Source organism: Podarcis melisellensis (genome assembly GCF_964234715.1).
Source record: "Podarcis melisellensis genome assembly, chromosome: 11".
In the NCBI taxonomy this organism is placed as follows: domain Eukaryota; kingdom Metazoa; phylum Chordata; class Lepidosauria; order Squamata; family Lacertidae; genus Podarcis; species Podarcis melisellensis.
Window position 1 is genome coordinate 761,244 of NC_138543.1, and position 12,572 is coordinate 773,815.

The following is a 12,572-nucleotide window of genomic DNA, read 5'->3' on the forward strand; positions in this document are numbered from 1 at the left end:
ATGGGGCAAACAGTGCTAGGAGCGTGGCAAAGCGGCGATGCCCCCCCCCCACACGCATAGTCCCCCGTCCTCTCCCCCAAGGCCAGGAAGGGAGAGAGCAAGAAAGGGAGCGGCTTATATTGGGTATTGTCTCCCCCCCCCTTGACTTTTATAGTCAGGCCAATATGGTAATCAGGTAGTGGGTTTGGGTTTTTTATTAAAAACATTTTTACAAAAGGTTGGAAGAACTGTGGCAGTTTGTGTCATCTTTGATGAAAAGCAAGAGGGGAGAAAGAAAGGCGACCACTTCTGCAGTCCCTTCTCTCCCACACTGGAAGCAAGATGGGGTCTTCTGCAGTACTTGTGTGTGTGTGTGTGTGAATCTAAAAACAACGTACGATATTCTCTTTAGAACCATTGTTTTTTTAAGATAAGCACATTTCTACAAATGTAATAAACTAGAATGTATACAATTAATAGACTAAGAGGATTTTCTTTAATAAAATGTCAGTGCTATAAAATCATACTAGCTTTCCCACAGCATTCCTTATGGTGCCTGAATAGACATCCTGAAGCCTGTAAGTTTGCTGCCTGAATGGGCTGCCCAAGGCATTCATTTGCAAGGGTTCTACTTGCAGCTGACCACCCCAATTTTAAAGTGCTACCCGCCCTGGAATGTGGTGTCTCTTTACATTCCATATGCAACAATATTTACACAGCAAGCAATCTCTCCCTATGATTTCCCTCCCAAGGAGTCCATAGTTAAGACGGCATTCCTGATCCTTTGGGTCCAAATGCCCACCAGATATCCACCCCTTCCTGGGATTTTATGGGGCCCCTGATATATTTGAGAGAGCTGCATAGGCATTTGTTAGACCCAAGTGTTTTTAGTTCTCAAAGACCACAGTGCCTAAGGAAGCAAGTTAAGCCAAAAGACAAAGCGTTGTATTTTTTTGGAGCTCAGCATCTATCAAGACTTTTCCAAGGTCTGATTTAGGGTTGTTTCACTTGAAGCTAATCCATTCAGATTAAGAATGGCATTTATAAATGAAAACAACCTGTCCTCCATCTTTCTATGATGTGAGCCATATGAATGAATGAATGAAATTTATTACAGTCCCAGACCAGATGCACATACCGTGCTAAGCGAACATAAAACACAATAGAATTAAGTTTGAATTAACAACCAAGTATGACAATAAACAAGGACGCGGGTGGCGCTGTGGGTTAAACCACAGAGCCTAGGACTTGCTGATCAGAAGGTCGGCAGTTTGAATCCCCGCGACAGGGTGAGCTCCCATTGCTCAGTCCCTGCTCCTGCCAACCTAGCAGTTCGAAAGCACGTCAAAGTGCAAGTAGATAAATAGGTACCGCTCCGGCGGGAAGGTAAACGCGTTTCTGTGTCTGCTCTGGTTTGCCAGAAGTGGCTTAGTCCTGCTGGCCACATGACCCGGAAGCTGGATGCCGGCTCCCTCGGCCAATAAAGTGAGATGAGCGCCGCAACCCCAGAGTCGGCCACAACTGGACCAGGGGTCAGGGGTCCCGTTTACCTTTATGACAATAAACAATACGAATATGACAGCCATTAGAAATGTGGTTTAGGTCTTAATCTAAAATATTATCTAGAGTTTGTATCTGAGGCCTTAGTCTTTGTAATAGCACAGCTTCTTCCCTGAGTTTTTTGGCAGTTGCGCAAAATCTGGCCACCTTTAGCGTGATCTCTAGGTCCCTATCCTCTATGAGGGATTTTAAGCATTGAGGTTCAGACCCACTTGGAATCTTCTGTATAACAGAAAGACCAAGCGAATATCCTCATAAAATCGACATCATAGCAAGACATGAGATACGGTTTCCACCTCTATCAGGCCACAGAGGCAGACTCGCTCCGCATATGATTTACCTACATATCTCCCCTACAATAAGACAGATGGCAGCATGTTGAATCTAGTGAGGGTGAACGGCCGTCTATATTTAGATATTTGTAATTTTGACAGATAAATTTCTGGGGCAAAACCATTGTCTTTGATTGCTGAGTGCTTATTCATTTCACTCATATGACATATGTCAGGAGTGCTCTGATGGTGTTTCCTGCTTGGCAGGGGGTTGTGGTCTCTTCCAACTCTATGATTCTATGATTCTATGACACTGAAATTCTACATCCCAGATTCATTGGCGAATTGTTGCTCTGGCTCTCTCGTAACCTGTGGCTATCAGTGCCTGTGACGAAAACTCCAAGCCTTTTAGCTTTTCATAAAATGTAGTTTTCCATTTTGATTGATAGTGATTGATAGGGTTAAGGATGCCAGCCTGACAGGAAAGAAGAGTTTTATCCAGTAATGGATCTTCAGGATCCATATACGAGCACTAACAGGGATTTGACCGACCTCCAAGTGGACAGCTATATTAGACATGTAATAAGGGATCTCTAGTAGGGAATGATAAAACTTGGTTTGAAAGGTTTCTAAGGGATCAAGGTTTTGAAAGTTGCCATAAGCAGCCATAAGTCAGTGCCATATGAAATTGATACTTGAAACTCTTTAGCCATGTATTTCTTTTGAAGTTCATTTCAGTTATGAGACCTTTCATTTATGAACAAACCACCCTGAAGCAATTGCCACATAAAACACCATAAATCAAAATATAAACTTACAAGACATTGAAAGACTATTTGATACATCCATTAATGGAGGTTTGCAATGAAATTATGGAAGGGAAGAAGGCACCGGAGTCGTGGAAAGAAGCTTTCATCACATTGATACCCAAACTAGAAACTGAAAAGACACAACTTAAGAACTACCGCCCCATCTCCCTCCTAAATGTGGATTACAAAATATTTGCAGACATTTTAGCAAGTAGATTTAAAAAATCTATTCGGAGCAAAAGGCTAAATTGATAGTGAACAATGTGGTGACGGAAGAGTTTAAAATTGAAAAAGGAACACGACAAGGTTGCCCTATTTCCCCTTTGTTATTTATTTCGGTCCTGGAAGTGCTCTTAAATATGATTAGAGGAGACCGGTTGGTGGAAGGTATTCAGGTCGGAGCGAAACAGTATAAACTTAAAGCATTTGCAGATGACCTAGTATTGACTTTACAGGAGCCAGAGCCAAGTACCAAAAGGGTATTGCAACTGATTTATGAGTTTGGTCGGGTGGCGGGATTTAAACTTAACAAGCAAAAAACCAAGGTTTTGGGGGAAAAATTGACTTCTTTAGAATCAGAAAGGTTTCAGAAAGAGACAGAGCTAAACGTGGTTAAAAAAGTAAAATACCTAGGGGTAAACATAACAGCGAAGAACATGAATTTATTTAAAGATAACTATGAAAAATGCTGGTCTGAAATTAAAAGGGATCTAGAAGTTTGGTCAAGACTGAAACTTTCCTTGTCAGGACGTATTGCTGCTATTAAGATGAATGTATTGCCAAAAATGCTGTTTTTGTTTCGAACTTTGCAGATTGTGGATAAAATGGAGTGTTTTGGGAGGTGGCAGAGAGATATCTCTAAATTTGTCTGGCAGGGCAAAAAGCCCAGAATTAAGTTTAAGATATTAACTGATGCTAAAGAAAGAGGGGGCTTTGCCCTGCCAGACTTAAAGTTGTACTATGAATCAGCAGATTTCTGCTGGTTGAAGGACTGGCTGCTTCTTGAAAACACGGATGTTTTAGAGTTGGAAGGATTTAACAATGCTTTTCGATGGCATGCATATTTGTGGTATGACAAGGTTAAAATTCATAAGGCTTTCAAGAACCATATTGTCAGAAAAGCAGTGTTTAATGGACACAATACAAAGACTTATTGGAAAATAGGACCCCAAGGTGGCTATCACCAATGGAAGCTAAGGCCCCGAAAAGACTCAATATGGAGGCCAAATGGCCGAAATATTGGGAAATAATAGAAAAAGATGGAGATAACTGGAGGTTGCAGAGTTTGGAGAAACTAAAGGATAAAGTGCGAGATTGGTTACATTATGCTCAGATTAAAGAAGTTTTTAAGTTGGACAAAAAGATAGGATTCCAGGTGGAAAAATCAAAGTTAGAAACAGAACTGTTAGAACCCAGTTCTAAGATACTTTCAAGAATGTATAACTTGTTGCTAAAATGGAACACACAAGATGAAACGGTCAAATCAGCTATGATAAAATGGGCACAGGACATAGGGTACAATATTATGTTTGCTGACTGGGAAAAGTTATGGACCACTGGCCTGAGATTCACGGCATGTAATGCCTTGAAAGAAAATATTATGAAAATGATATACAGGTGGTACATGACCCCAGTCAAGCTTGCAAAGATATACCATTTGTCAGATAATAAATGTTGGAAATGTAAAGAAACTGAAGGAACGTTCTTTCACCTCTGGTGGACCTGCCCTAGAGTTAAGGCTTTCTGGGAAATGATATATAATGAGTTGAAAAAGATATTTAAGTATACCTTTCCTAAGAAACCAGAGGCCTTTCTTCTGGGCATTGTCGGCCAGAGGGTGCAAAAGAAAGACCGAACTTTTTTATGTATGCTACAACAGCAGCAAGGATACTCATTGCTAAATACTGGAAAACCCAAGATTTGCCCACACTGGAAGAATGGCAGATGCAACTGATGGACTATATGGAACTGGCGGAAATGACTGGCAGAATCCGAGACCTGGGAGAAGAACTTGTGGAGGAGGACTGGAATAAATTTAAGGACTATTTACAAAAACATTGCAAATTGTTTGAATGTTAAGAAAGATGTAAGATTAGCAACAACATGGTACCAATAAATTAGTTAAAAGGAATATGAACTTAAAAGTAATTAAAAGAAAAGACAAATTTTGGATAAATACTATGTTAAAACTAAGTCTTTAAAACTGTGATCTAAATTATCTAAAATTAGGAATATAAAATATTGGAAAATTATATTATAAGAATTGAAATAAGTTAATAAATTGCTGGAAAAATTTAAGATTCTGGAATGCAGGAACGAGAGTTGTGAGGAAGTCCAAGGAGGGGAATGAAATGTGGATATTGGAAAATTACATGTTATTCTGTATGCTCTTTACTGTCTAAACAAAATTTTAATAAATATTATTATAAAAAACAAAACAAAATATAAACTTACTGTAGCACTTCCACTTTTCTTGATATTTTTCACAGTTGTGTGTAGGCCGGTGTGTAAGCTGCCCGCTTCTGATTTGTGACAAGATGGAGTGTCTCTGGCCAATATTATACAGCTGCAGCTGTGTTTCTTTTCTACTTAACTAAGAGAGAACTCTAAGGCTAATAGTCCACATACAAAGTTCAGCTGGCTGGCAGCAGATCCCAGCTCCACAGAGTGGGAATGAAATCCTATCATAATTGTGGCATTGAATTAATAGGGTTGCTCTGTTGGGTGTATTACTGTTGGATTTTGTGAGAAAGAGTGATATCAAAGGAGAGGAGACAAACACTTAATGTCTTACAGATGGTACTTCAAGTAATCACTACTGGCTCATGCTATAAAGTCTTCTCATCCCCAATAGAGCTTGCAAATGTAGGAATTAAAAAACTAGCAATGGCAAAGCTTGGAGATTACTGTTGTTGTTGTTTTCCATTTAATCATCCCTGGAGACCATATAGTTTGTGTATTTGCATAGGAGAATTCCCACAATTTGTTCTACTATTCAAAAAAATTGAACCCTTTCCCCCCCGGAGGACAAAATATGGTTAGTTGTTTTATAAGCCTGTGTTCTGCATGTTGATCATAAAAGTACTTGGCAGATAAAGTGGTATGTGTTGTTGGTAGTGGAGGGACCCTGCCCAATTGCACAAAACCTTTGAAAAGCAAACCAGTAAGGTGTTGCTGGCATGATATCCTCAACTTGATTCCATTCAATTCCTTGCTAGCATAATTGACATCGCATAAGGACTGCCTGCCTTTTTCGCACCTCCCACATTTGTGTCCTCAAGTTACATCCCAGCTTGCTGTTCATCTGGGGCCAACTTGGCATTTTGATATGATACCCAAACCTTCTCCTATATTATACACAAGAGCTGTGTTTCTGGCAGAACAAAACATAGAGAGCATTCTGGGTCACAAATAGAGCCCAAACAAATAATGTAGCTAGCTGTAGTTCAGGCTCTATATGTGGTGCCATACACCTGCTCTCATTGGCTTTTTGCTACTGAAAATCCTTTCCTGATTTTAACATGAATTACAAAAACCCTGGTAGCTCAGATCTGTATCTACACTTTGAGCACAAGCCAGAGAAAGGCGGAACACTTTAGATTGCTAAATTACATGGATTGGAATTGCTGAAACACTCTTAGCAGTGTGATCCTTTTCAGCAGACCTTGCATCTTAAGTGAATTAGACTAGAATAATTACTTACAGTTTCTGGAGTTCAGAGGCTTTATTCATGGAGGAACTATTTTTGAGATGAGTGGGAGGGAGGGAGAAAATAACAGGCATCTTGTCTAAAGATTTTTTTTAAGAAGCGGTTTAATGATCGCCTCTTTCAGTGGGTCTGGGAAGGCTCCCTCACAGAGGGAAGCATTCACCACCCCGCAGAGCCCATTGCCCAGCCCTTCCCGGCTCGCTTTTATCAGCCAGGATGGGCTAGGATCAAGGAAACAGGTGGTCGGTTTCACTTCTCCAAGCAGCCTGTCCACATCCTCAGAGGTAACAGATTGGAATTGATCCCATGTAACAAGACTAGACAGAACTCTAGCACTCTCCTGCCCTGGCCCTGCTCCCATGGTGGAGTCTACCTCCTTCTGAATCTGAGCACCTTTATCTGCAAAAAAACTTTGCAAAAGCATTGCAGGAGATATTGGGCTCCCTACCAGGCCCTGGTGGTGCAGGTGGTTCCAATAGATTGCAAACCACCTGAAAAAGTCTCCTGCTGCTGTTTTCTGCAGATGCAATAGAGGCGGCGAAGAAGGCCCTCTTTGCCGTCGCCATTGCCACTTGGTAGGCTCGACGTTAAGCTCTGTGTCCGGTCTGATTCAGAGTGAGTTTTCCACCACCAGCGCTCTAGCCGTCTCATTGATTGTTTCATCGCCCTCAGCACCGGGAAAACCTCGGGGCTGTCCGGGCTCCATGCAATCGGAGAAGGCGCTTCGGAGCCAGACAGTCAATAGCCCTGGTTAACTCACATTCCAGTGGGCCACCAGGGAATCAGGTGAAAGGCCATCAACTTGGGATAAAACATCCCCTACCACTCTCTGGAAGCCAATTGGATCCATTAAGTAGCGGGGGCGGACCGTGCGAATCGGTCCCACCTCCCTGCAGAGGGGAAGGGTCACGGAGAAGTCCAGTTGCACCAGGAAGTGATCTGACCATAGCACTTATTTTGTTTCACTTTTAGTTAATGTCAGATCACCAACATCAGTAGAGGTAAACACCAAGTCTAAGGCATGTCCGCGGCTATGAGTTGGGCCAAATTTATTCAGGGACAGCCCCATGGAGGCCATGCTTTCCACACAAGTACTGGCTAGATTGCTAGACAAACAGTGCCCTCATGTGGTTTAAAGTAATGCATACATTAACGACAAACTCAAGAGAAGGAAATGCATTTGCTTTTCACCAACAATCCTATGTGGATATAGGATTGAATCCTAGGTAACTTGCAAGTGTGATGGAGTAAATGGACTCTTTATCTGGTAGGGGGAATTTGTAATATTTGGCATCACAAATGCACGTCTACCCTTGTGGAGCTGTGTGTTACTGTAATTTTATGTAAACACACTTTGTATGTCCATGAACTTCCTGCTCTTTTATGCTGTAATCCAAACTGATAGGCCCATGTTGTATGCACAGCCCTGCTGGCTGACTTGGAAACTGCAAGCACTTGCTGTGGCAGCCTGCAGCTAGAGTAGCAGTCAGCCCAAATCAGACCTGATGCTGTCACAGGATGGTAGGGAGGCTGGCTCTGCATCTGCAGATCCCAGGCTAGCTCAGTCCATCCAGAGCACCCTAGTGGAACAGAAAAATCCTCCGGTGGCGAGCAATAGTGTGGGTGGAAGCCCAACTCTCACACACCATTGCATTACAATGAGGATTTGGATTGCAGTGTTAGCATATGAGCCACCACTGATTAAAAAATATATTAACAGAAAGGCTTTTTAAAAGTGTAAATTCATTATTATGTCTTCCTTTAAGCCATTTTTCTTTTTTCTTTTTTTCTTTAGGCTGTACTGAGTCCTCTCATAGCAATTGCGCTGAAAATATCCCAGATTCATGAGAGGACAGGTCGTAAGGGTCCTACCGTCATCACCTGAACCAAGGAAAGATCGCTAACCCCGGGCCAAAATTGAGAGGGGAAGGGAGAAAGAAGACTTGTCAAATCATATTCAATTTTTTTGCCTTATATTATTTGAAGGGTTTGAGGGAGGTGGGAGGGAGCAAAATTCAGTGCTGATCACTAAGACAGCAGTGCTTTTGCTTCTGTGCTATGGCTTCAGCATCTTATTGTACTCATAAATAACCAAAGAGAAAAGTTCATTTTATATTAAGACTCAGTTATTGCAAAATGCCAGTGTGGCAGAAAAATCTCGTTCTCTGCATTTGCAAAGCAGGAGCAGGCTGCATACTATGCAATCTAGATTTTTGAGAATCCTCAGCTTTAATTCAAAAAGAAAGTACTCATGGTAAGTGTGGAAATGTTCTGTCATGCTTTGAAAAGGCTCAGAAGCAAAAGGAGTTGTTTTCCAAACACAGTTTGGGAAGGGACAGTTCACTATTTTGAACTAGAAACAAGGCTGTCGGTCACTGGAGCTGACTGGAAGACTCAGTACCCAAGATGCACCACACAAAGAGGTGTGTCAATGAATGTGTGAAAGCAATGCCATATATGCAGGAGCTGCACATGGGGCTGTTCTAATCCTTACTAGCATGTGTAGCCCAACCCTCTGCATGTATCCTTAAGGCTGTATTGCAGCTTTAAGCAGACACAGTGGTACCTCTGGTTATGTACTTAATTCATTCCGGAGGTCTGTTCTTAACTTGAAACTGTTCTTAACCTGAAGCACCCACTGCTGCCGCCACCACAAGGTTTCTGTTCTCATCCTGAAGCAAAGTTCTTAACCCGAGGTATTGTTTCTGGGTTAGCGGAGTCTGTAACCTGAAGCGTCTGTAACCTGAAGCGTATGTAACCCGAGGTACCACTGTACTTTATTTCCCTGATTTATCATGAATAACAAGCACTGTTTTATACACTATTTGAAACCTGGCATCTACTATTGCATCTACTATTGTGCAATTGAGACTTTTGAATTTAAAATGTGAAGGAAGAAAATAGACATCCAGCCAACACTTTGATGAATGAAAGTTCCCCTTTCCCACCCAGCCCCCTTCCCAACCTCCCTTCTTTCAAAGGATATACCAACTATGTTACGGTTACTAAACAATCCTGAAGGAGGCCTCCTTCTTTAGTATTTAGCCACTGCAGCTGTCTTGGCAGAGACCCTTGTCTGTCATTAGATTTTACACATTTTGAAAAGACTGCTGGCACGCTCCCTCCCCCCCCCCCCACTTTTAAATAAATGAGCTATTATAAGTTGGATTCAAAATATTCGGATACTGTCTCCCAAGATGAATTTGTGTTCCACTTCTTTGCGTTTGAGTAATTGGCAGAGTTTGACTTTACTACGCTGGAAGAGTCATGGGATCCCTTTAAAAAGCCATGCTGCACATTCAGAAGACTGTCTCTCCCTGGAGTGTTCAGTTATCACATGCTGATTTAACAGAGTTCTGGGACTAAATTGGCATTACAGTGGTACCTCTGGTTGCAAACTTAATTCGTTCCGGAAGTCCATTCTTAACCTGAAACCATTCTTAACCTGAGGTACCACTTTAACTAATTGGGCCTCTCACCACCACCACACCGGTGGCACACGATTTTTGTTCTCATGCTGAGGCAAAGTTCTTAACCTGAGGTACTACTTCCGGGTTAGCCGAGTTTGTTACCCGAGGTACCACTGTACTCTCTGGTTATAGAAGTGCATAATAGCTGAACACTCAGAGACTTTTCCAACATACTGTTTTGAACTTGAGAAAACTAACTTTTTAAAGGGGTCATATGCCCTCAGATATTGGAAATATGGTGGGGTTAATCCTCTGAGATTAGGGGAAGAACAATTCTGGGCAGATAAGATACATTAGCGAAATGTTGAAGTCCTGGTACAACATCCTCATGTTTCATGCTTATGTGATTTCCTTAAATGCCAGCACAAAATGAAATGAAGGAAGTGATGCATAGTTCTAAGCAGGGCTTTTTCAGGAAGAACTCTCCGGAACTTAGTTCAGGCACTTCTCTAATTCACTTAGCTGTCTGAAAGCGGACCACATGCTTTATCAGAGGGTCATAGCATGACATATCATGGAACAGATGCAGCAGAGGAAAGAATGTTTGGGTACACCAAATTGTTCTTGTGGCTACGGAAGAACATGAAGGCTCCAGCCATGGCACACGACACTGAAATGATAAGAACTATTTGTGCATGTGACTCCTTTGAATGCTTTTCTTTGCTTGTCATTTGTTGAGATGACTTTGTGATATTTTAGTAGCCTAGTAATATTAATTGCAATTGCCAAATGTTCCTTTTTAGTGCAATCTGAGTGATCTTGTGCTTTCAGAAAGGGATTTGGTTTATTCTGATATTTGTCAAAACTTACTATGACATTGAATAAAGTGAAATGCCATATTTTTGCCTTGCATGAAATTGCTGATAATAAGACACAGCTTGGCCTAATGCAGCACAGGTTTTTTTTAGCTGTGCCTAAGTAAATGAAGCACTGATTGTTTTCTCACTTCTAAAAGCACAGTGTTTTATTGCAGTATTATTAAACATCTTTTTTTGTAAATCTAAAAACGTGTTATGGTTCCTGTCTGTATAGTACTTGTACATCCATAGCTCATCATTCTGTAGCAAGTTGTTTATTTGCTGTGCTGTAACAATGGCCCTCTATATATCGACTCAGACACACACATCCATCTCCCAAGTGCCGTAGGAGCAGAGGGGATAGTGAGCCAGACAGGAACTTCAGAGCCATCACCGTGCCTAGCTTAGTTGCTTAGGAGGAAAGTGAAGCACATGGAGACACTTGCTTGGATCAGGGCCTGGCTAAAAGACAAGAAAGGTGGAGTAGAGCCTCCAGCTCCTATATAAGCTCCCAGTCTGAGCAGCTTCACTGCTAAAGCCATAGCTTCTACTGGACCCGCCAGGCCTGGGCAATGGACAACAGGTCTGCTCAATAACACATTTTAGCTGCTTCCTAGTGTGTAAAGGAATTTAAATGTTCATATGGTATAAGAGGTTTGGGGGATTTGCTCATGGATTTCTGGAGCATTGCATTTACTAAGTTGCTTTCACTCTTAATTTACAGTGCTGTCACAAGGATAACCTGACTGCTCACTGCTATAGGAACTTATGAGACGAATCTAGGAACATGGCAAACTGCCTTCTATTGAAGCAGATTGTTGTCCTTCTAGCCCAGCATTATTACACTGAGTCTGTGTAAACACTGCTAACTTAAAGCCCCATAGTAAGTGGCAAAGGGGCACTTTAAAAAAAGAGCCCTGTGCTTAAGAGCACACAGATGCAGAGCTCCTGCGCTGGCTACTTGGGCCTCATGCATCCAAACCATTTTCTGTCCCTCTGAGCCAGGGACCTTTTGTATTACACCCTGCAGGCTCATCCAACTTCCTTTTGCATCATGCCTTCCAGGCACAGGTTTGCTCTTATAAGCGGAACTGCTGTTTGCTGCTTGTTCCAATTCAGCGGTAAAACATAGGTTTTCCCGGGGAAAGTGGCAGGACCAAAATATACCAACACTCCAACACAGAGATTTAAAGGCCGGACTTGTGCCTAGAAAATCGGCACAAAAGGAAGCCTGGATGAGCCCTAGGTTTGCATTTCCATGTACATCAGGGTTTTTTAAGGTTATTATTGCACAGTCTATCAACTGCTAGCCATAGACCTATTTTTGTCAAGTTTTTACAGTCTTACAACCCTATTTATTAATTTGTACTCCTTGAACTAGGGACCTTGTGTAATGATGTTGGAACTCAAGGGAAAGCCTCCAAAGTAAGAATTCTACCTGCATTATTCTGCTTGGGATTTTTTTGAAACATTGACAAGCTATTGGTTCCCTGTACATTTTGCCTTGTTGCATGTAGTTTTGGAAGATACAGGAATGCCTATGAAGACATTCCACTAAAGGGCTTTGCAAAATTTCTTTATTCTGCTAAACTTCCTTTCCTCATGAAGTAGAATTATAAATAATCGTACCATATAAGGTTTCGACTTACTGAGCATGCTCAGAAGGAATGTGGTTGGTAACTGGAGGTGAAATCTAATCCTGCAATAAAATTCTAGCAGACCACGAGGAAGCTCCTTTGTCTAAAATGGTATCTAGTACGCATGCTTCCCACTGCAGTAACTTTAGAGCAATCACAGGGTTAAGTGACTTATAAGGAAATGGTGTAAGAGGAACTGTGTACATACTTTGGATAGTAAATTTAAACTTCCGTGCAGAAATAAATATTTTGGACTACTTTTTCAATCATTGTCTCGTGGTTTTTGGCTGTCCATGAGACAGAGCAAATTATTGTTTGCAACAATCAAACAAATGCCAC

The 12,572-nt window shown here is 41.6% G+C and overlaps 1 protein-coding gene across 2 annotated transcripts in view; it reads left to right on the forward strand.

Moving 5' to 3' along the window:
• The window catches only part of PGM5 (phosphoglucomutase 5), a 187,259-nt gene extending 178,793 nt beyond the window's left edge, over positions 1–8,466 (forward strand). For both annotated transcript variants that reach the window (XM_081930622.1, XM_081930623.1), the window contains one exon: positions 8,125–8,466. In XM_081930622.1, coding sequence (XP_081786748.1) covers positions 8,125–8,214 — 90 coding nt within the window. In that variant the 3' untranslated portion in view covers positions 8,215–8,466. The remainder of the gene's footprint in view (positions 1–8,124) is intronic.
• The last annotated feature ends 4,106 nt before the right edge of the window (positions 8,467–12,572 follow it).